This window comes from Phycodurus eques, chromosome 3, assembly GCF_024500275.1.
Source record: "Phycodurus eques isolate BA_2022a chromosome 3, UOR_Pequ_1.1, whole genome shotgun sequence".
In the NCBI taxonomy this organism is placed as follows: domain Eukaryota; kingdom Metazoa; phylum Chordata; class Actinopteri; order Syngnathiformes; family Syngnathidae; genus Phycodurus; species Phycodurus eques.
Genome location: NC_084527.1, coordinates 19,765,752 through 19,789,291, shown reverse-complemented (window position 1 = coordinate 19,789,291; position 23,540 = coordinate 19,765,752). Strand labels below are relative to the sequence as shown.

The 23,540-nt window shown below is 39.8% G+C and overlaps 1 protein-coding gene across 2 annotated transcripts; it reads left to right on the top strand.

The window, feature by feature from the left end:
* Positions 1-10,197: 10,197 nt before the first annotated feature.
* Positions 10,198-23,053, top strand: krt1-c5 (keratin, type 1, gene c5). Of its 2 annotated transcripts, none has more exons than XM_061672386.1 (9): positions 10,198-10,319; positions 11,073-11,482; positions 11,856-11,938; positions 13,480-13,636; positions 16,400-16,564; positions 17,601-17,726; positions 20,768-20,985; positions 21,072-21,100; positions 22,821-23,053. In XM_061672386.1, the coding sequence occupies exons 2-9, from the start codon at positions 11,090-11,092 to the stop codon at positions 22,931-22,933; spliced, it is 1,284 nt and encodes a 427-aa protein (XP_061528370.1). In that variant the 5' UTR covers positions 10,198-10,319; positions 11,073-11,089; the 3' UTR covers positions 22,934-23,053. The 2 variants fall into 2 exon arrangements, with proteins under 2 accessions (XP_061528370.1, XP_061528369.1); XM_061672385.1 differs by having other exon boundaries at positions 22,818-23,053.
* The last annotated feature ends 487 nt before the right edge of the window (positions 23,054-23,540 follow it).

Sequence of the window (23,540 nt, the reverse complement as noted above, 5' to 3'; positions counted from 1 at the left end):
TCATTTGGATTTTTTTAAAAAAACAACTCGTTTTTCTGAGTAATTTGTTTTAGGGCTTTGTTTTTTTTGAATATTTTTTTTCTGATTTTCTGAGTATTTTTTTTCTGTTTTTCTGACAATTTTTTTCCCACCTGTTTTTCTGAAATGTTTTTCTACCTGTTTTTCTATTTTTCTGACAAATTTTTTGACACCTGTTTTTCTGACTAATTTCTTTCTGAGTTATCGGGACACATTGAACTCACGCGAGAACCTGCGAACTGCAAGTGACGCTTTGCGGACTCCGTAGTAAGCAACATGACCGGCTTATTTAGTTGGATCAAGTTTTATTTTGATATGGGTTTAAGACACTGGGAGATACTCCTTTCTTTGAGTCACATAGATGGTATTGTTATTAGTTTGTCGACATTACGCAGGCACCTAGGGACTTTGCGTTTGTTCAGGAGGAAAGCCCATTCAGATCTGCTAGATACAGTAATGTTTGTCCAGAATAAGTTGGACAGATATGGCATGCTCCATGGATACATTTCAAATGCATTCAGGGTGGCTAAATGGTGACTCAAGAGACGATCAGGAGACTGATGAAAATACTGGACCCGCATGGTGTGCAACTGAGGCAGTACCACAATCCCGGCCCAAACGTTTTGTGGCATGTAGACTCTTATGACAAACTCAAACCATATGGGTTCTGCATCAGTGGTGCAGTCGATGGGTTTTCACAAATGGTGATATGGCTACATGCTTACTTGACAAACAGTGATCCGAAGATAATTGCTGGATACTTTATTAATGAGGTGTCATCAAGGAATGTGACGTCTGCCCGAATTCGTTCTGACCTTGGTACCGAGAACTGCTTTATTGAGCAAATGCAGATGTTCTTGAGGCACGACCATCTGGACAACTTTTCACACAGATGTTATCTGTATGGATCAAGCAATCACAACCAAAGAATCGAGAACTGGTGGGGCTTTTTAAGGAGGCAACATGCACAGTTTTGGATGAACCTGTTCCAAGATTTAAAAGACTCAAGACTTCTTTTCTGGTGACTTCCTGGACAAAAGTATCATTCAGTTCACATGTCTTGAAATAATAGAGGTAAGAACTGCAACCCCCCCCTCCCCCCAATTGTCTACCTACTTCCACATTGTACTTCACAAAAAGAAGTAGAATATCACCCTGTGGGTTAGTTTTGGTGTGGTACTAATACTTAGAAATGAGTGTCAAGAGCTCACTCTTTGTAGGCTAAAGTCAAAACCTTAATCTGACAGTATTGTCAGCATAATATATTAGAATTACTTAAATGAAAATTGTAAAATAAAACAAAATGTTTGTGTCAGTATCTTGATGTCTTAACTAATACAGTTAAGCCTACTATTGCACAGATGTTTAAATTGGAGCTGATTTGTACTACACATTGGCTAGTTAAGTGCAACATATGTACCACAGTTGGTATATAAAATGCGCGAGCTGATTTTATCACTATTTTTATTTCGAGAGAACCACAGGAAGTTGTTCACCTCTGGAACACTCACAGAATTCACCCATGCAGAAATGCTGCGTCTGCAGTTGGGCGCCCAGTGATGATGTACACCCGAGCCGAACTTTTTGGAGCCAGAGAGTACGTGAAAGAGGAATCTCTAGAAAAGATAGGTCTGCAGAGGGGAATGCCTTCAGAGAGGACCATACCCCTGTGATGATACGGTGTTTGACATTTGTTGTCTCGCGATGTCCGAAAACAGTCTTCATCCACCCACCTCTCCAGAGGAAGCCATCGAGCTTTACATGTTCTTACGTGCTGACATACGAGCGCAGATTACATGATCACAACCTGCTCTACAGGATCATGTAACCCTCCAAAAATGCTAGATCTTACGGACCATGAATTTAACTGTAAAGGCTATTAAAACAGGAAATTACTGTGAATTTTCTCCAAATGGACATCTCCATGTTGTGCCTCGTATATTTTCTTTCTATTCCGGAAAAGTAAACTTCCAATGTATGCATGAAAAAACATGGAAAATCTTGGGTGCATTGTGTTTATCATTTATAAATAAAAGTTTCTAATACATTGTGTCTATAATGGTGTGTATGCTTAATGTCAAATGTAGCTCTCACGCAATATTTGCTGATACCGAGCAGTGAAACCTTTTTCTTTTATGATACTTAGTTTTTGTTTATTATAGCACTAAGGAATGATACGTTCTTGATTATTATTTTTTTTTTGGGGGCGGGGGTTTTCTCTTGTGAATTGGCTGTCTGTGCAATCTGTAGCAAAACAATTAGACGTAACAAAATTTGGTGAATATTAGTATTTGCTTATCATGTCATCTCTCAAACATATAAACAGATCAGATCAACTAATGTATTTTTAGGTATTTTAATGCCATGTCATTCTACATTTATGTTAAAATGCAGTTGTCATTAAACTTTCAGCAAATGAAGCATACTTATGAATATCTTTTAACATAGCAAGTTCTTTACTCGAGTTTGCACATATTTGACATATTCGTAACATTTCACAATGCAAGCATGGAAAAGGAACATGTCCAATTTTAAGATTACAGGTGGAAACATATCATGTCTCACAGAGCAGGACTCTTGAACTACGTGACTAAACAGTTAATACAAAATGTTTGCAAAACAAACAAAAAATCCCAAACCACCTTGTACCAGACTCACAAACACTGTTGAATTCATATTTGACATAAGGTAGAGATTCAAAATACAACGGTGTTTCTAACGTACAAATATTCCTATCCTAGACTGATAACAAAAGTGAATTGTTGAAATGGTAGAAAGAACATTTCAATCAGACTGTGCTCGTGTGAGTTATTGTTTCTTGCACTACTTACACAGCACCTAAGTTAAGAAAATCTTCTCCTTTTATGCCATGGCCCACATTCACAGTCTAAACAATCATAGCCGGCTGAATGGGGAAGAGAAAAAATGTGTATGTGAACATCAGTCACTTACTCTTATGCTATGTCCATTGCATGAGTGTTGCTGGACAATATTGCCCCCATTTCAGCTCAAAGCTCAGGATAGCAACTGTAAGTTGATGGCAGCTCCACAGTTGGGCCACAAGTATGGGCAATTGGCCGCCGTGCTAGCCCCTCCAAAGAGGGGAAAGTGACTTGAATTTCCTTTACACAGATAGCATCAGACCCAGTCAGAAATCTCATCAGCTTCCAGAGATTTATTTCATCCAATCCCCTCATGTACTGATGTAAAAATGGCAAACTTTGGTCCTCTGCTGAAGTAGCTGGAAAAGCTGTCATCATTTTAATCACCTTTCGTGTTGTCAGTTTAATGTCCTCATACAGCTTCTTCATATCCTCTACATTGGGGGGAAACTTCCTGAGTGTTGCTCCTGCAACCTCTGCAATATTATCCAATGCGTATTTTGGATGCTGGATGATTTGCTTGTGGGCAACCTGGATTAAGCACAGCTCTCAAGTTATCTTGCGTTGGTACTGTTCTTACTCCCATGCGATCCATAAGATCAAGAAACTCTTCCTCATCATCGCCAATAACAGCTTCTTGCAAAGCAGTGGACAAAAGATGACGCTCAGATTGACTAAGAAACAACATCAGGGAGTCAAACAGCAAAGCAGATGAAACAGAGTGTACATCAAATATGAAGGCTTGTGCCAGCCGAAATGGAAAATACCCATGGTCGTTCAGTCCCTCCTGCCAACAGATTTCCATTCTTCCTCTTGCCATTTCGGGGAGAGCGATGGCACACTCACATCTGCAACTTCTGCTGCACAGTCTAGGAATTCTGTCCAGAAGGCAGCGTATACATCCCTAGACAGCATCTGCCCCCATTTCATCAATGCAGCTGTATTTCACAGAGTTTGCCATCACTGCTTCATCCTTGAATTGGGCATTCAGTTCATCTAAGAGAGTTCCTCGGTGAAGTTTCACATTCACATATAAAAGTTCAAAGGCAGGACTTGGTGGTCTACCAAAAGCTGTCTCAGCATCAGTAGGAGTTGAGGTGGAAGTGGAGATGTTTAGTTGTTCGTCTTCTATTGCAAGGTTTGGCCCATGTATGAGTGTATCATCAAGATCACCTAAAAATTGACCCGCTGTCAAAGGACCAAAACTGACCTCTGATGTAGTACACAAAGATGTAAGATCAATAATCTGAACAGCTGCAGTGCTCAGCTCATCATCTTCCATTGTGTGTATTTGTCTTTTCCACGTCAGCTGCTCCACCTTTTCCATTGTTTGTTTCTTTTGTCCACATTCTGTTGAGTTTGCATGTTGCTCATCTGTCGGTATGTGAGCTCCTTCCTCTAGGTCAGTGATTCCCAACCTTTATTGACCCAAGGGACATATCTTACATTTGAAAAATCTCACGGCACACCAACAAACAAAAATGTCTCAAAATGTGGATTCACAAGTCAATTATACACTTTGTGCCACCTCATGGAAGAGCATGTATTTGTTTTGTCTGTCTTTACATGCCGCTGGCATAAATAGATACATTATTTGTTGTTTGTTAATAATATTTTGACCAATTAAGTGAAATTTGATAATTTCCCACGCCACACCAGAAGAGCTCTCGCGGCACACTGGTTGGGAATCACTGCTCGAGGTCATCTCCACCGATAAGGGTCTTTGTGAACAGATCAAAGCTAATTTGTGTGTGTCATAACCCTACCGCACACTTATGTCCTCATCAACTTGTGCTTCCTGAAAGTTAACGATGCCATGACTGAACTCTTCCCACTTTCCCATTGTTGACTTCTCATTCGGGAAAAACTGTTGTTTTGCTTGAGACAGGATCTCAGTTTTAGTGGCATTCTTGTTCATATCCAGAACTCTGGTTCCTCCACTGCTGCAGTTTTGTTGTTGTTGTTAATAGTATTTAAATAGTCTACTGGCAACTTTCTGTTTTGTTTACATGCTTACGTGCCCCATGTTAAACAATTAACACCGTTACTATGCTTCTGTAGTGTTGGTGTGTACTTGGTATATAAACTTAACGTTACAACGAAATGTCTCGCTCTACTTACGGAAGCGTAGTGTTATTGTATACTAACGTTATGATGAAAAGAACATTGCCAAGTCAAGGACGAGCAATGAACAGCATCAGCTAAACATATAGTAACTGTTACCTTACTGGAATCTATTACTTACTTGTTACATAAAACCATATAGTAAATAGTGTGCAGTCTAAAAACAAACTATTTAGAGTATCATACAATGTGTGTTACTAATTATGTGAAGCGGTAAGGTAAACGCGTATGAGCAGGTTGAAGGTGTGCGAGCAGTAATCCGCCATTAGTGAGTCCACAAAGAGTCACTTGCAGTTCGCAGGTTCTCGCGTGAGTTAGATGTGTCCCGATAACTCAGAAAAAAAATTCATCAGAAAAACTGAAAAAAAATGTTTAAAAAAACAAAGCCCTCCAAAAAATTACTCAGAAAAACATTTTTTTTTTTTTTTTTTTTTTTTTAAATCCAAGTGAATGCAACACGCTCTCTCGTAGGTAATAGTTGTAAAATTGTTAAAAAATGAGAAATAAAGAAAATGAAATCTCTGCTTCATTGGACTGACTGTACATAGTTTTCTTTTTGTATTGGTGATGTGCACATACAGTATGCAGCTTTTAACGTCTTCTGTCTTTGTGTCATGGTAACAAAACGGACCCAGAATAGCACTTCATGTCAAATAAACGGTTGCTCCTCCATTCTGGTGCAAATAGAAGTCGAATAAAGAGGAGGCTGTGTTTAAAGTACGGTGTTGACGTGCAAAGTGCATTTCTTAAGTAGCCGCAAACATGCACATTATCACCACCTCTTTGGGGCGATCTATACGTCTAATGGCCATTGATGGATTCAACGTTTATTAGTGCTTTTAGCAGAACTACGTGTCACACTAACTGCAGCAAATAAACTGATGCAGTGGCAACAATCAAAATAAATATTGTTATCTATACATCTATCATTTCTATTACATTATATGTTTACAACTGTATTAAAAAAAATCATTATTAATCATAAGATTATTATATTAGTTCTCTTTTTAATTACAAGTTAATCATGAAAGTGGTGTTGCTAGGCTAATGCTAGCTCATCTTTTTTGTATTTCCACCAAAAAGGTCACTAAAACTAGAACTCACCGTAATCAGTCACAATTAGCGCCACGCTACCGTTAGCACAAAAGCAGCTATCTTGCTGAGAAGAGGAACGCTGATCCTCTCCCTGCAATTTTGGGCCACCTGCCAGCACTACACTGCACAAAACAAATCAGTGTTCAGGGCTGCGCGAAACTCTGAAAAACAGCGTTTAAGACGGCATCGACGGCGGCTCAGAATCTTCCCCGTGCGTCCGCCACTGTGATTGGCAGCCTTGAGTGCTTGCACATGAAAGGAGGGGGCCCCAGGCTAGTGAATACACCTCTGATTGCAGAACAAACACATTCATTACATGACATACATTGAAATGTGCTCATGTGCCAAAGACTTGATTTTTTAACTCGGTGTATTATTTCTAGTGGTTATGCTTTTATCTATTCTGCAAGGTGGCGGTCACAAAAACAAACATATTAGATAATACCGATACAGCTAATATAAATGTATTTAAATGTACAAATATACTACTACTACAATTCATAATAATGATAATAATCATCATCATCATCATCATAAAATACGTAAAAGTCAGCTTTACAGAAGCTGACTTTGGGGCATTTGAACAAAATAGTTAATGTCGCTGTTTTAAATATTTTTTTTCTTCAAACAATTTGTAAAAATATACAAATATACTACTCCCACTAATAATAAACTCAGATGTAAAGGTTAGCTTTACAGATGCCATCTTTGCTCTACATTTATTAATATCTCTACAAATGCATTAAAAAAAATCTAACCCAAGAAAATGACAACATTTTCCCCACAGACAATAATAAATCATTACAGTATAACATGTTTTAAAATAATTATACAAAATAATTTAATTATAAATATATCAATCCAATACACAACAAACAAACAATTACAAAAAAACAAACAAACAAAAAGTATAAAAATGATGGGCGCTGTTTTTTTCATCAGTTCAGGTCAATGTATTCATACAGCTTTTTATTTGCCATTAAGTTCAGCTTTACAGATGCCACTAGGCCAGCAAGTGGAACCATCTGTTCCATTTTTTTTTCAGAGAGGGACTAAGTGCTTTAACTAATGTATTGGTATATTTAAACTGTGTGGACACCTTTAGAGGTGAGTTGAAAAGGGGAAATGTTTGAAGATGGTTTAGGAAGAGTTTTTTTGTTCCATCTGGGGCTTGGTATTTAGTTGCTCTGACTAATGCAAGTCAAGAATAGAACAAATGTGCGTGAAAGGGATTCAGTGGATAATGGGAATTACTGTAGGTGAGTCACTCAACCAGGTCAGTCAGTCACGGTCATATGATCTTCCCTCGGGACTACGCACACCGATATCATACCCCCCCCCCCCCCTACCCACATATAAAAATAAGCCAAGTTAATAAAATTATACATATAGTTATTGAAATTATTTGTTGTATTGAAAATAAAATACAGAAAAAAGCTATTTACATTTGTTATGTACACGTTACAATTAAAATACACCAAAGTGAAGACTTGTTGGTCATTAATTAAACAGAGTAAGAGCTAAAGGGAAAGATATTAAGTCATATTGAAGTTAATTTTATTGCATGAAACTGATTGAGTCAGTTTTCATATTAATTCAAAAGAATTTAAATACTGTTACTAATATTACTGTTTTCAATTCAAAACTAAGTTTTAAAATCCTACATATAATTTCATCACATTTTATTACACATATTTTCATTAAATTTGGATTTACTTATTTTTTATTTTGATCAAAAATACATTTTAATTAGAATTTAATGTTATTATATTATGAAATCAAATTGGAAAATATTTGACATTGTATAAAAGAAAATTAACAATATATGTTTTAGAAAAATGATTATTCATTTTAATTTAGAGTATAAAACGTTTTTAATAACAATTTCGTATATAATCTATTAAATTAAAAAACAATATATACACATAAACAACATAGATATTTGCATTCAATTTAGATTTAATAAAGTATGCATTCAAATACCATGTATTTAAAAATATACATTGTTTTTAATGTAAACATCTTTTTAATTTTTAATTAAAATAATGCAATTTAATAACAATTTGAAAAATAATCTATTTATAAAATCTAATTAAAAATAATTATGTACACAGATTAAGAGATGATTTAATTCAATTTCTTTAAAATATTTGAATACAATTTTGATTCAAATTATTTTGTAATTTTTATTCTAAATGAATGACATTTTTAATATACAAAGTAAATAATTATACATTTTATTGACAAAAAATACAAATACATGTTATTATTTCTCAGTACAGTTTAATGACAATCTTTAACAGAATATAAATACTGTTTTTTAAATGATAAATTTCAATAAAAAATAAACAATACATATACAATAAAATACAATTCCTAAATATATTTTCGCACATTTCTTTCTAAAAAATATTTTCAATTTTAATTTGACATATAATACATTTTTAATTGCAATTTAACATAATCTATTTATTAAACTTAAAAATGAATACATCTAATTGAAAATGTTCAATTCGGCATCTTTATGTGGGTAGTTGAAAACAATGTTAATTAATACAAGCTCAAGGCAAAACATTACATTATATTCAAATTAATGTATTCGTATGAAAATGGTTGACAAAGAAATATAAGTGAAAAGTCACAAGTTGCTAAGTTATATACAGTACAATAATAAATACAGTATGGTCAATTTTAGGCTAGGTAAATATGTTCTGCGGTGGGGGATACTTTACAGGAAATGTAAGTCAATATGGCCTGAACATAGAAGAGTCAACACGGCAGAATGCGTGTGAGCGTTTTGTGAAGACAAAACCTGCTTTCCATTTGAGGCCGGGAACGCCCGTTCATTTCTCAGGGGTCTTTGCTTTCTCCTCATTCTTTGGCGCCATTGTTCCCGTCGTCAGGGCCCCGCTTCTCACATCCCCGTGTTGTTGTGCAAGTAGAAATACCTTGCTGTACCGTACTTGAGTAGATTTTTCAGCAATCTGTCCTTTACTTGAGTATTTATACTCAGACGAGTTTTGTACTCCCTAAATTTGAGAACTGATAGATGTACTTTCAACTACTTTGTCAAAATAGGCTTGTTACTTGTTTCAACCCACGCGGATGACGACATGACGTACAGTATATAGTTTTTGTTCCTTCTTAGTGCGAGCACTATGCAAGTTAATAAAGAAGGACATTATTTTGTGAGCAGACATTTTTATCTGTTGTGGCAAATTATCAAAAAGTGTAAACAATACACATTAGCTTACCTTACATACCTTGACTAACTACTCGTTTCAAGCTGTCGCTCGGTCGATTTTTGTCATTCTTCTTCTTCTTCTGATACCCTCCCTCTCGGGTGAAGCGGGACAAAAAAAACGGAGCGATTACGGTACTTTAATGCCCCACATGTGGGCAAGGAGAGCCACAGTCGGCAACAGACTTCACCGAACGGGCAAAACAGTCAAACACACAAATACAAAATGAAAACACTCCCAAGGAGCCGCTGTAGGCCACAACTCACGACCAGCAACTCACGTGGAGACTCCGAGTTAAAGGCACACACGCAAAGTACAGTAATTACACTTATTAGAAAACAGTTGATTTCTTTACATATTATATTTTATACAAAACCGTGCTATTTTTCTTTCTGAAAAACACGTAGCGTAACAGATTTTGGCAGGCTGGAACGAATGAATGGCAAATTGATTTGACATACTGTACGAGTAAATCGCGTTACTAGCTTAGTCACAGAGCAAATTAAAATCACCCTGAAAAAAATTGTACTTTAGAATTTTGTACTTGAACTTCTTTACATTTTACTTAATTAAAGGAGTTGAATCAGTTCTTCAACTTTTATCTGAGTCTATTTTAGTGTCTTTTTAATACTTTTTAGTATCTATACAGTGGAGGCAAAGTCCACTGAATGTGTGCATTCTCTCCAAATCTACTGCGAATTTCAGTCAAGTTTTGCTTAACTTCACATTTTTCCTGCCTAACAATAAACTGTTCTTCTAAGTTGCGTTTAGGTAAGCGACTTCTTCTACCTCCAGGGTGTCACGTTGCATCCTCCTCCTCCTCCTCCTCGTCTTCCTCACAGTCTCCACCCTGAGGGACAGAGAGACGATCCTGTGCAGCCACACTCACCTGCACAGCCCGGGTTCCCACGGCCAGGACGCTTTTGGGAAAACGATCCACAGCAGCTCCAACAATCACGTAAGTGGGACAATACTATGATTCAGAGCACAAGAAAAACATTATTAGTATTTGATTACAGGGGATTTTTCTAAAGTAATATACTGCACAGGCCAGGTGGGTTAAAAGTTGGGGTGCTATTGATTACAATTGTTTTTCATTTTGATTACAAATATCTGGTTCAAAGTATGGTTTCAAGACAGGGTTGGGCTTTCAAAGTAGTGTTTCAAAATAGGGTTTCAAAGTAGGGTTTCTAACCAGGGTTAGGGTTTCAAGTTAGTGTTTCAAATCATGCTTTCAACCCAGGTTTAGGAGTTTAATATAGTGTTTCAAAACAGGGTTTCTTGCCAGCATTAGGGTTTCAAAGTTGGATTTCAAAATAGGGTTTCAGCCCAGGGTTTGGTTTTTAAGTTAGAGTTTCAAACCATGGTTTCAACCAAGGGTTAGGGTTTCAAAGTAAGATTTTTAAATAGGGTTTTAAGCCAGCTTAAGGTTTCAAGACAAGTGTTAGGGTTTTATGGAAGTTTTAGTCAAAGTAAGATTGTAAGACAGCATTAAGGTTTTGAAATTTTGTTTTCGGGTAGGGTTTGTACTCAGGGTTTGAAGTCAGAGTTTCTAGCGAAGGTGAGGGTTTCAAGTTAATGTTTCTAGCCTGGGTCAGGGTTTCAAATTGGGGTTTCAAGCCAGGTTTAGGCATTGGCTTTTGATGGCATCGAAGCTCAATTGAAAGTAGTAACACTATTTGTCATATAGAAATCATTTGTCATTTGTCAGGTAGAAATCATCTGAGGATGGCGTCTACGCTGTCTGTGCGCAGCTACTCGGTGCGCCCGCTGTCCTTCTCCAGCATGTCCGTGAGGGACGGCGCTCGGGGCAGCGTCCGCTCCAAACCGCCCGTGTCCACGGCCGGCGCCCTATCGCTGTCCCGCTCCGTGTCGGTGGGCAACGGGCTCCACCTGCTGGGAGCCGGACTGTCCCTCGACGGGCTGGTGGCGGGGGCCAGCGAGAAGGAGACCATGCAGGGTCTGAACGACCGTCTGGCCAACTACCTGGACAAGGTGCGCTCTCTGGAGAGGTCCAACGCAGAGCTGGAGCTGAAGATCAAGCAGCTGATGGTGGACAGGCAGCCCAAGGGACACGACGTGGACAACATGATGGCCCAGGCACACGTCATCGGGCAGGAGGTCGCTGGCTTGGAATCTGTCCATGCAAAAACACCAGAAAAGGGTCCCAATAAAGCCCACCTACCTACCTACTTACCAGTGCTATTACCTACCTTCCTAATTACCAGTACTATTACTTACCTACCTACTAGTGCTACTGCCTAACACCCATCTAGCTACCCACCCATCTAATCACATATTTACCCATCCACCTAATTTTGTCAGTATGAGTCCTCCACCAAGGCGAAACAATTCAAACTTGGATCCGCACCAAACAAATGCATAAATGTTAAATTCTATATTATATATTATCCAGATTCTCACAACGTGTAATATGTTCTCCACGTTGCCAACTTTAACTGTGACTAACCAATGTACCACGTGGCTCCCTCAGGTGAGGAAGAGGACCCTGGAGAATGCACGCATCATGCTGGAGATCGACAACGCCAAGCTGGCGGCCGATGACTTCAGGGTCAAGTGAGACAAACGCACACACACACAAACACACGCTGTATTTGCCTTCACACGGGAGCGCCAGACTGCCAAGCAACGTGAATTAACGACTTTTCCGCCAGTGTGCGAAATGACGCGGCAGAGTGCGTCCATTTGAAACATTCCATCTCGCCGTGTCCACCGTTTCTCCGCCCTCATTACTCCCTGTCGTGTTAAGACGACAACAAAAGACTACATCCATGATACACTGCTACATGTTGAAGAAAACAGGATTTAGGATCCTTTTACCTGGGAGCCACACAGCCAAAGTTAGAGAAAAACAAACAAACAAAAGCAAAACAAAACAAAAAATAAATCAGCCTGACGGACACGAAATTGGGTGGGCATTTATGATAACAGGACGCACAGAAAAAGTCTCAGGGACCCATGCCCCAAATTGAACAGGAACTCAGCCATTTTGAAGCAGCCATTTTAAGCGAATTCCAGGGCTTTGTTAATGTAACTGGGACATGGTGTCAAAGTTTGATCATCATGATTATTATTTCTTTCAGTTTTCCAAGTAATATTATTATTATTATTTTTTTTTTCCTCTGATTTTTTTTTGTTGCTAAATTTGCTTCATTCAGATTTAGCAATCTGATGATGCTGCCACCTAAATTATTTAAACATATTGGTACTGGCGTATCCTCCACATCGAGAGGAGCCAGATGAGGTGGCTGGGGCATCTGATTCGGATGCCTCCAGGACGCCTCCCCGGTGAGGTGTTCCGGGCACGTCCCACCGGGAGGAGACCTCGGGGACGACCCAGGACACGCTGGAGAGACTACGTCCTTCGGCTGGCCCGGAACGCCTCGGGATCCCCCCGGAAGAGCTGGATGAAGTGGCTGAGGAAAGGGAAGTCTGGGCGTCCCTGCTAAAGCTACTGCCCCCACGACTCGACCTCGGATAAGCGATAGAAAATGGATGGATGGATGGTACTGGCGATACTGGTCCAGTATTGAGTTGGTATCAGCTCAATTTCAAATCTTGCCATATTTCACAGCACTAGAGGCTGGTGCATCGACTGTACTACAAGAAAACAACACCATACAAACAGTATACAGCCACTATTTTGTCCCTCTATACATCCATTTTCTGAGCCGCTTCTCCTCACTAGGGTCGCGGGCGTGCTGGAGCCTATCCCCGCCTCCTGCTCCTCATCGGGCAGGAGGCGGGGTACACCCTGAACTGGTTGCCAGCCAATCGCAGGGCACATACAAACAAACAAACATTCACACTCACAGTCACACCTACGGGCAATTTAGAGTCTCCAATTAATGCATGTTTTTGGGATGTGGGAGGAAACCGGAGTGGCCGGAGAAAACCCACGCAGGCACGGGGAGAACAATCAAACTCCACACAGGCGGGGCCGGGGATTGAACCCGGGTCCTCAGAACTGTGAGGCTGACGCTCTAACCAGTCGTCCACCGTGCCGCCTGCTATTTTGTCCCATTCATACAAATAGCGTACTGTGAATTTATACGGAATCTCTTCGTGACACTACTGAGATATTTTTGTTTGTCCAGGTGGGAGGGGGAGGCCGCCTTGTGTCAGTCGGTAGAACGCGACTGCCAGGCTCTGAGACGAGCGAAGTCCGACCACGACCAGATTATCTCCATGCTGAGAGGGGAGCTGGACAGCCTGAAGGAGGAGCTCTATTTCCTCAAGAAGAACCACGACGAGGTGAGGTGTAGATTTCGTAGATTTTTTTTTTTTTTATAAATAATGACAATATAAATGGGATTAAAGCATTAACAAATAATCTCCAACATAATATGATACATTATAAATAGAGGTGCAACAATGAATCGAATAATCAACAGCAAATCGATTATCAAATTAATCGAACACACACTATTTTATAACTATTTTGATTTCTCCGGGTACTTCCGTTTCCTCCCATCCATCCATCCATCCATTTTCAACACCGCTTATCCTGGTTAGGGTCGCGGGACGCTGGAGCCTATCCCAGCTGACTTCGGGCGAAAGGCGGACTACACCCTGAATTGGTCGCCAGTCAGTCGCAGGGCACATATAGACACGGACAACCATTCGCACTCACATTCACACCGTCACTGAGTGGGAACTGAACCCACGCTGGCTGCACCAAAGTCAGGCGAGTGTACCACTACACCATCAGTGACTCCGTTTCCTCCCACATTCCAAAAACATTCATGGTAGGTTGATTCAAGCCCCACCTCTCGCTCGCAGTTAGCTGGAATAGTCTCCAGCATATCTGCGACCCTACTGACGATAAGCGGTGTAGAAAATGGATGGATGCAAACATCTGTTTTTACTTTGGAACAGACTAATCCACATTTTTGTCTTTTTTTTCTGACGTTACAAACCAAACCAGTAAACAAATCATAATTGTATATTTTCTGCACTGTTAATCTGAAATGTCCTGTTTTTGAATTAGGAATAGATATTTATAGTTTTAAAAAAAAAATCTGATTCATTGAATAATCCAAAAATAATGGACAGATTAATCAATAATTAAAATAATCATTAGTAGCCTCCCTAATTATAAGCAAATGCATTTTTAAACTTTTAAAATGTACATTAATTACTTTCAGAGTGTCACTGAGGGTGTAGCGGTACACTCGCCTGACTTTGGTGCGGGCAGCGTGGGTTCAATTCCCACTCGGTGATGGTGTGAGTGCGAATGGTTGTCCGTGTCTGTATGTGCCCTGCGACTGACTGGTGACCAGTTCAAGGTGTAGTCCGCCTTTCGCCCGAAGTCAGCTGGGATAGGCTCCAGCGTCCCGTGACCCTAAACAGGATAAGCGGTGTTGAAAATCGATGGATGGATGGATACTTTCAGAGTGATGGCTTTCATATAATTAATAAATAACTTCCAACCTAATATAATTGTGAACAAAATGATATTATTAAAACCATGCCATCATTCACCATACACGATGCAATATACTGTAAAGAGCGAGAGAGAGAGAGAATATAATTAGAAATGCAAATTAAACTTAAAAGTTAAGGAATAATTACCAAATCCAGATTCAAAAAAGAAAAAAAACTTCATTATGCATTTTAAACTCTGTCTTCATTTCACTTTTGCTCATTGTCCACTGAAATGAAACCCACCTGACGCCCAACTCCACCTTGGAACATTTCTTTTAATTAGCTGACAAGAGTAATTGAGCAGTTTGGTGATGAAGTTCTGCCGACAGCAATGAAAATATTCATCCATGCTTTTACTGGCTTTTTTTTCTTCACGCTAGCAGTAGCTGCTCGCCTTGTTGCAGCTCCCAAGACTTGCCAAGGGTCTTCATGGTAACGAAAGCCACACTCTGCACTGGCCCCGCAGTAGAGGGGACAGGGTGTGCACAAGACAGGACTGCACCCTCAAAACAGGCTAATTTCAGAGGTTGTTAAAAAATAAGGTGAAAAGTGGGCTATAGTTGCTCAACCACTGGGTATTTTGGCAAAAGTATGTCCAAAACATTTCATTAAGATGCATTTCAACTGTTTCAACTTGTGAAAATAAAATGCATATTTCTCCCTTTGCTCATCAAGAGCATAAGCATCCATAAAGTGTCTTAGTTTGACAGCAGGCTGTCCAATAAGTACGACAGCCATCGGTGCAGCTACGGTGATAGTGTTTGTAAAAGCCTACCCGCCTGTATGTTTGCTTTTGCTTTCGGTCACACAGCTTGAACAAACCTGCAGTGTTTGTACAGTGACGAATCCTTCAAACACATCAAGTGTGTACAGCCGCACCTTCAAGAAGAGAAAGTAGACACACAATGCACACTTATTGTACACAGGTAGTGTCCAGGATGTGGCTATTAGTGTGAAACACGCTATACCCCAACTAGCATTTATATACAGTATATATACCCTAAATATACTCCAAACCTTTATCCCAAAACTCATCTTACAACATTACCCTTAGAAATAAATGGCTTACAGATGATTATTTGTTACAGAAAGTGCAAAAATAAATACGCAGCTAGGTGCGTTTTATTAAGACAATAGCTGTTAGTTAGGTTCCACGGAAAAATCGGGATTAGATGGGTGTTCACTGGATACGAATAAACGTTGTTTCAAAGAGACTGTAATTTTATGCTGTAATTTTATGAAAATTAAATTGGATTTTTTTCCAAGATAAAAACTATGACAAGAATAAAGATGGATTTTATTTTCTAGATGAAAAGCTGTAATATTAAACACTCAGATTTTTTTTAGAATAACAGTGTTATTTGTTGACCAAAAAAGACCAAAAAAAGAAGAAGAAGAACAAGAAGAAGAAGAACAATCTAGACAGAGATTTGGTATTATGTTGGGGCGTTATAGGAAGAGCACAAAATATGCAAATAGGTGAGTTTTTCAGAAAATACCTGAGAATAAGCCCACAAAAACGCAAATTCAAGATCATATTAAAAAGATATCTGATTGGTGTTCTTTCATTTTGTATTTTTTTTTTTGCAGGAGAAGAGCTCACTGAAGGTGCGCCTGGCCAACGAGCAGGTGAACGTGGAGGTGGACGCCGCTCAGGGCCCGGATCTGGGCGCCACCATGGCCGAGCTGAGGGTCCAGTACGAGGGCATCGCGCGCAAGAACAAGGAGGAGGCCGAGGCCTGGTACCTCAAGAAGGTCAGTCACCTTTGAGGAAATGTTCTCCATGTATAAAACTATATCACTGATTTTTTTATAGCAATAATTTTTTTATGTTTTTTGTCTACAGTGGTACCTTCGTCTATGAGTTTAATTCATTTTGTGATCTTGTTTGTCACTCAATGTATTCATATATCAAAAAAAATTTCCCAATTGCCGTTAATTGAAATATTATCCCGCTCCACCCCACGAAAAAACACCAAATCTTTTTAAGTTTTTAATGAATCAAAATAATCTTGTATTGTATAAAAAAATAATAAATCATAATAAAAGAGAATTTAAAGAAATAAAGTGTTATTATTGTACGTACTGTAGTATTCATGTGTTAGGGTCTGTGCCTTTAAGGGGTGTGGCCTAGTGAGTGAGGTCTCCACTTATTCTGCGTGTGAGCATCTGGGCGTGAGTCATGGTCTAAAGCAGCTCCTTGCGAGTGTATTCTTTTTGGATTTGTGGGTTTGACTGTTTGTCCCATTCAATAAAAGTCTTAAAATCCAACGGTGACTGTTGCTCTACTTTCCCACATGCAAGGGCATGACATTTTTTTTCACGGCACTCGAGTGGCGACGTACTTGAACCTCACTGTACCTCAATTTTTGGCTCGCAAATCAAAGCAAAAAAAAAAAAAAAAAGTTTGCAACTCAAAAAACGTATAAATTAGGGTACTTCTAAGTCAAGGTACCACTGTACTTCCTTACTGTCATTACCTGCATGTGGAAAAGGAGAGTCACAGTCCCCAATGAACTTTTATTCAGTTTTTTTTTTTTTAGCACGTGGAGAAAAGTAAAACACAAAACCAGTAAGCACATTCACGCAGGCCACAGCTCACACCCAGACACTCACATACAGATTCACTGATGGCACACACCACCGCAACAGGCCCCGCCTCTTAAAGGCACATATCAGACACTACAATATGTACAGCCTATTGCAGGTGGGCCTGGAACGTACCCCGATCGATAATGGGGTTCACTGTAATGCTTAGAGCGTGTGTGCGTGTATTTGTGTCTGTGTGTAGCTGGATGCAGTGCAGTCGGAGGTGAAGGAGAGTAACGAGGCGCTGCGCTGCGCCCAAAGCGAGCTCAGCGAGAGGCGGCGTTTCCTGCAGGCACTGGATGTAGAGCTGGACAGTCTTCGCAAGCAGGTAACCACCCAAACCCACCCTCCTTGAAGATTGCCATATAACATCACTTTTTCGGAAACGAAAAGAACCCTCTCGCTCGTACAGTTCTCCAAATAAGATGTGAAACGTGCTTGGTTTAAACTGTTTTTTTTTGGTTTGTTTGTTTTTGTCACTCCCAATTGACTGCAAAACTGACAGATAAAACAAGAAATGATTCAACATTGTATATTTAACACCAACATGTTCAAACAAACCAAGCAATTAAATCCAAAACGAAAAAAATTGCCCTGTGCAAACATAACTTCCAGTGGCATTTAAACAGCCTTTTCTGAGCTCTCAATACTTCCTATTTGTACCATTGTATAATGTACTTAGCTGGTGTCATTCATTGCACTGTAATCAGTCACTAATGACAACCTAGACACAAGAGCTATATGCAAGCGTACGGTATCATAGACAACGTGAGTACTAAAAGTTCCCCTGTAGATAATTAGTGTTTGCTCAGCACACACACATACGCCACATTTATCACAATGATAATATCATCGCGTTGGCAGTTGTTGTCATATCTGTTTACTGAGAGGTCACTGGTGAAGATTCCACAGTGACTCATAGTCACCATTACATCTCATATCTTGCATTAGAAAAATCTCACGGCACGCCGCCAAAGAGTTGCTTACACTGAAATAATCTCATCTCAAATTGCACACATATTGACCGACTCGGCGTGAAATCTGGGCATGTTTATTTGAAAACAAAGATGATATACAGCAATCCCCCAATATTCGCAAAATAAAGCGACAGAGCTCTCACACAAATGGAGAAAAAAAATATGATTGAATTATAATAAAACTGATTCACCTACAAATGTTTATAATTGCCTATATTAACAGTTTAAATTGCAAAACTACCGCACACTATGACCCCAAAACACTTTAATTCTCATTTCAAATGTATCTTCCAACAGTTCCCTTAAAAATAAATGTCTTACAGATGATTTGTTTTGCAAAAATACACCTGTTTACATGCAGCAAATAGACTCCATAATCTCCGCTAACAACCCAGGCTAATCTTAGTTCCTCCTCAACAAACAAAGCTAGTCTCTCAGTCAAGATGTATCACTTCACTTAGACAGGGTGCTATCTTGAGGTATCATAGAGATAGCTTAGGTTTGGTTAGGTAAAAATATAATAAGAAAATCTAATGAACCCCCGCATATTCACAGTTCGGCATTCACATATATTTTATTCACTGAAGATCTCATCTATTCACGAGTTTTGTGCTCAGGCTAAGGCAATGAAAGTATTGCTTTGGCGCCATCTGATGGAAATTTCGCATTGTTGTTAATTAATTGATAGTGTTTCTTTGTCTGCATTTGAAATGTCTTTCTTTGCTGTCGGTCCTTGAAAGAACTTCGTGCACAGTCAAAAGTGAAACTGAAAGTATATTTTTGCTTTTTTTCCCTATGCAGGTACTAAATAGCCATGTAGTCTACTTTGCTGTTGCAAGGAATGTATTCGCTAACATTTATTATTGTGTGTAAATGCCAAAAGGTGAGTTTAATGACTTCACAGCCTTTGTATGGTAGTGCGCATATTTGTTTGCAATATCATGGGAAGATGGTTTGTTTGTGTCGAATAATTTAGAAGAACCTCGATAGAACGGACTAATAGGGGCGGGGAGTTGTCTGATATAGCTCATTGTCCGTTACATTAAAGCACCTTTTTTTTTTTTTTGAGGCCATATGCACCATATTACTGTACAGTACAAAATTAATGTTTTGTAGGTTTTTTTCGTGGCCTAAAATGACTAGTATAGTTCAAAGTTGTTGTCCATCCATCCATTTTCTGAGCCGCTTCTCCTCACGAGGGTCGCGGGCGTGCTGGAGCCTATCCCAGCTGTCATCGGGCAGGAGGCGGGGTACACCCTGAACTGGTTGCCAGCCAATTGCAGGGCACATACAAACAAACAACCATTCGCACTCACAGTCACACCTACAGGCAATTTTAGATTCTGTTTTTGGGATGTGGGAGGAAACCGGAGTGCCCGGAGAAAACCCACGCAGGCACGGGGAGAACATGCAAACTCCACACAGGCGGGGCCGGGGATTGCACACAGATCCTCAGAACTGTGACGCTGACGCTCTAACCAGTCGGCCACTGTGCCGCCCAAAGTTGTTGTAAATAAATCTAAAGAAAAGCTTGAAAATGTTTGAAAGTTTCACATTTTATCCATACTTACCACGCCAGTGTGTTTTGGTCATGGTGACATTGTTGACGTACAGTACTCATCATTGGCGAGTCGCTTTCATGAGCCATGGGGAATGAGTGTTATTCCTAGTTCCAAATCAGCTGCCAAAGGCGAACGGCTTCACAAAAAAATTTACTGTAGCAAACATAGCATGTTCCAGACTCCAGAGACTTGTGTTTGTGTTCCTCCGAGTTAACACTGCCTCCATTCCGCTCTTTCTCTCTCTGCGCTGCGAGTCTATTCACAATAGACAATAGATATATCCATCATGACATGGCCACCAAGTCAATGCCCCACATTCAACTTGGCCGCCACATAGGCACGTCTTTTGGAATTGGATCTATTTTTTTTTTGTATATCTGTGACCCGGAAATACGTCAGTCCCATTCTCTGCCTGCATTGCGTTCACAGCGCCAGTAAAAAACAGTGGCCAATTCTGGAACTAACAGACTTTGTCAACGGCAGGCTAAGTGACAAATGGAACTATTTTTAGACACATTGTTCAGTCCCGAGGGTCCGTTTTATCCGATACCTGTTATATTGGGGTCCATTTAATCGAGGTTCCACTGTAGAATTGTTTATGCAATAATGGTTCATGATTGTACATGCTAGATGCATGGTGTTGGTGCTTTATGATCTTCTCCGTTTTAAGGGCTTTGCTGCTATCTTGTGGGATCTACATGAAATTACTAACCTCTTTGGGGGTCAATTATTTGCGGACTCACGGCAGGGCTCTGTCCTATATCTCCAGCGAATAACATGGATTCACTGCCTTCTAATGCAGAATATTACCTGAGTTGTGCTTTTCCCAGGTGGGCATCCTAGAGGGCAACCTGGCAGAGACGGGCCACAAGTATTCGGTGGAGATGGAGTGCCTGCAGGCAGCGCTGGCGGAGCTGGAGGACGAGCTGTCGCAGCTGCGCCTGGACATGCAACGCCACAAGACCGACTACGAGCAACTGCTGCGCATCAAGCAGAACCTGGAGATGGAGATTGCCACCTACAGGAAGCTGCTGGAGGGAGAGGAGCTGTAAGGATGCTTTTAACTGTGGTGGTGTGAGGGAATGTGTTGATGATGGAAACAAACTAGTTCTGACTGTGCTACTCGTCTTGCAGGGTGAAAGAAATACCTCCACCTCCAAAAAGTAAGTCCCAAAATTATTAGAATTGTTTCATAAATTGGTTATTAAATCATTATATCAAATAATACACACTGTATATACATGCTAGATATATACGGTACAATTACTGTATGTATAACCTTTTACTTTAAACATTTGAAAATTTTACACTAAACTTTAAAATTTTTAAAACTAAACGTTAAAATATCCCTATCTTACAAGTCATTTTATGATGCAGATAAATTGCCCGTAGGTGTTAATGTGAGTGCAAATGGTTGTTTGTTGATATGTGCCCTGCGATTGGCTACTGACCAGTTCAGGGTGTACCCCGCCTCTCGCCTAAAGATAGCTGGGATGAGCTACAGCATGCGTGCGACCCTGGTGAGGATAAGCAATGCAGAAAATGGATGGATTTCTTTTAATATATAAGCATTTAAATTTCAATACATTTGAATTTTAATAGTTTAGATTTCAAAGAATATTTTAGACTATTATTAAATCAATTTTACATTGATATATATATATATATATATATATATATATTGAGCCTATCCCAACAATCTTTGGGCAAGAGGCGGGTTACACCCTGAACTGGTCGCCAGCCAATCGCAGGGCATTTTAAAAAAAATTTATTTACTATTTTTATTTTATGCCATATTTTGTAATACATTTTGGTTGTATAAAATTAAAATAAAATAGTTATATAAATATGTCTTTATATAAATATTTTATTTTTTAACTTCAATACATTTTAATTTCAATAATTACATGTTTTTAATTATGTTTTTATTCGGCACGGTGACCGACAGGTTAGGACATCTGCCTTTTTTCTTTTTTGAGGATCCGGGTTCAAATCCCGGCCTCGCCTGTGTGAAGTTTGCATGTTCTCCCTGTGCCTGCGTGGGTTTTCTCCGGGCACTCTGGTTTCCTCCCACATCCCCCAAAAAAACAGGCGTGGTAGGTTGATTGAAGACTACAAATTGCCCGTAGGTGTGAATGTGAGTGTAAATGGTTGTTTGTTTGTATGTGCCCTGCGATTGGCTGTCAACCAGTTCAGGGTGTACCCCGCCTACTGCCTGATGATAGCTGGGATGGGCTCCGGCACTCCTGCGACCCTAGTGAGGATAAGCGGCTCAGACATGGGATGGATGGATGAATCTATTTATTAGGCACGGTGACCGAATGGTTAGCAGATCTGCCTCACAGTTCTGAGGACCCGTGTTAAAATCCCAGCCTCGCCTGTGTGAAGTTTGCATGTTCTCCCCGTGCCTGCGTGGGTTTTCTCCGGGTACTCCTGTTTCCTCCCACATCCCAAAGACATGCATGTTATGTTGATTGAAGACTCTAAATTGTCCGTAGATGTGAATGTGAGTGCGAATGGTTGTTTGTTTATGTGCACTGTGATTGGATGGCGACCAATTCAGGGTGTACCCCGCTTCTCGCCCGAAGATGGCCGGGATTGGCTCCAGCATGCCTGCGACCCTAATGAGGAGAAGCGGTACAGAAAATGGATGGATGGATGTTTTTATACAATACAGTGGCATTTTTCTTTATTAATTAATTAATTTGGGGGGCTGGAACATTTAAATGTATTAATTAAGAGAAAAATGTATTTGATAAATGAGTAAATCAAGTTACGAGCTTGGTCTCAGAACAAATGAAACTCAAATCTAGGTACCACTGTAGGTTCAACAATGACATCATTACACTGCTAACCATATTGTTTCGCCCCACCTCTCAGAAGACCCTGACGTGCGTACCAGGAAGATCGTCAAAGTGGTCACTCAGACGATGGTCAACGGCAAAGTGGTGGACGAGTCCAGCAAAGTGGAGCAGATTGAGGAGCGTAAAAAATGACCCAATTTGAAGCCCCTAAAATGTGCCTTCTGGTCCACATATGTAGTCTCACCATAACCTTATTTGTTTTTAATGTAACTCTGCCAAATTTTTGACATACTGTAGGAAAACTGCAATTAAATACAAATTGAATCATGTTATAATAATAATTAAAGCAGCAAGCAATGATGAATGGGGCGTCAAAATCCATTTTGCATCCTGTTATGATAGAACATGTCCACCTAATTTCGTGTCAATCGGTGAAACTGGTGTCTGGCTGTGTGTTGTTCTGGACCTTTAAAATACCTAAATTTTCACCAGGATACAGACCTTTGAGGCATGTTGAGGCCCCCAAAAAGGCGATTAATTAGTCGAAAGAATAATAATTTACCTGTGAGCAGCAATTAACAGGCCCTTGCACTGACTTTTTCATGGGCAATCCAGGAAATGACCATCTAACTTTGACGCCATGCCTCACCTACATTATACAGGGTAGGCAAAAAAGGTTGATAATCTAGCGTAACCCATCGGTCTAGGATACCTGCTTCAAACTGGGGCTCATTTGGATGAATTCCCTTGTAAGAGTTTGTCAAAGTATGAGACCGAAATGGCTGATTCAAACCAAAAT

Bases quoted from the DNA above. Each gene is read 5' to 3' on its own strand.
- krt1-c5 (XM_061672385.1), top strand. From the start codon at position 11,090: ATGGCGTCTACGCTGTCTGTGCGCAGCTACTCGGTGCGCCCGCTGTCC. The intron at 16,565-17,600 runs GTCAGTCACCTT...GTCTGTGTGTAG, and splicing joins AGGCCTGGTACCTCAAGAAG to CTGGATGCAGTGCAGTCGGA. The intron at 17,727-20,767 runs GTAACCACCCAA...TGCTTTTCCCAG, and splicing joins TGGACAGTCTTCGCAAGCAG to GTGGGCATCCTAGAGGGCAA.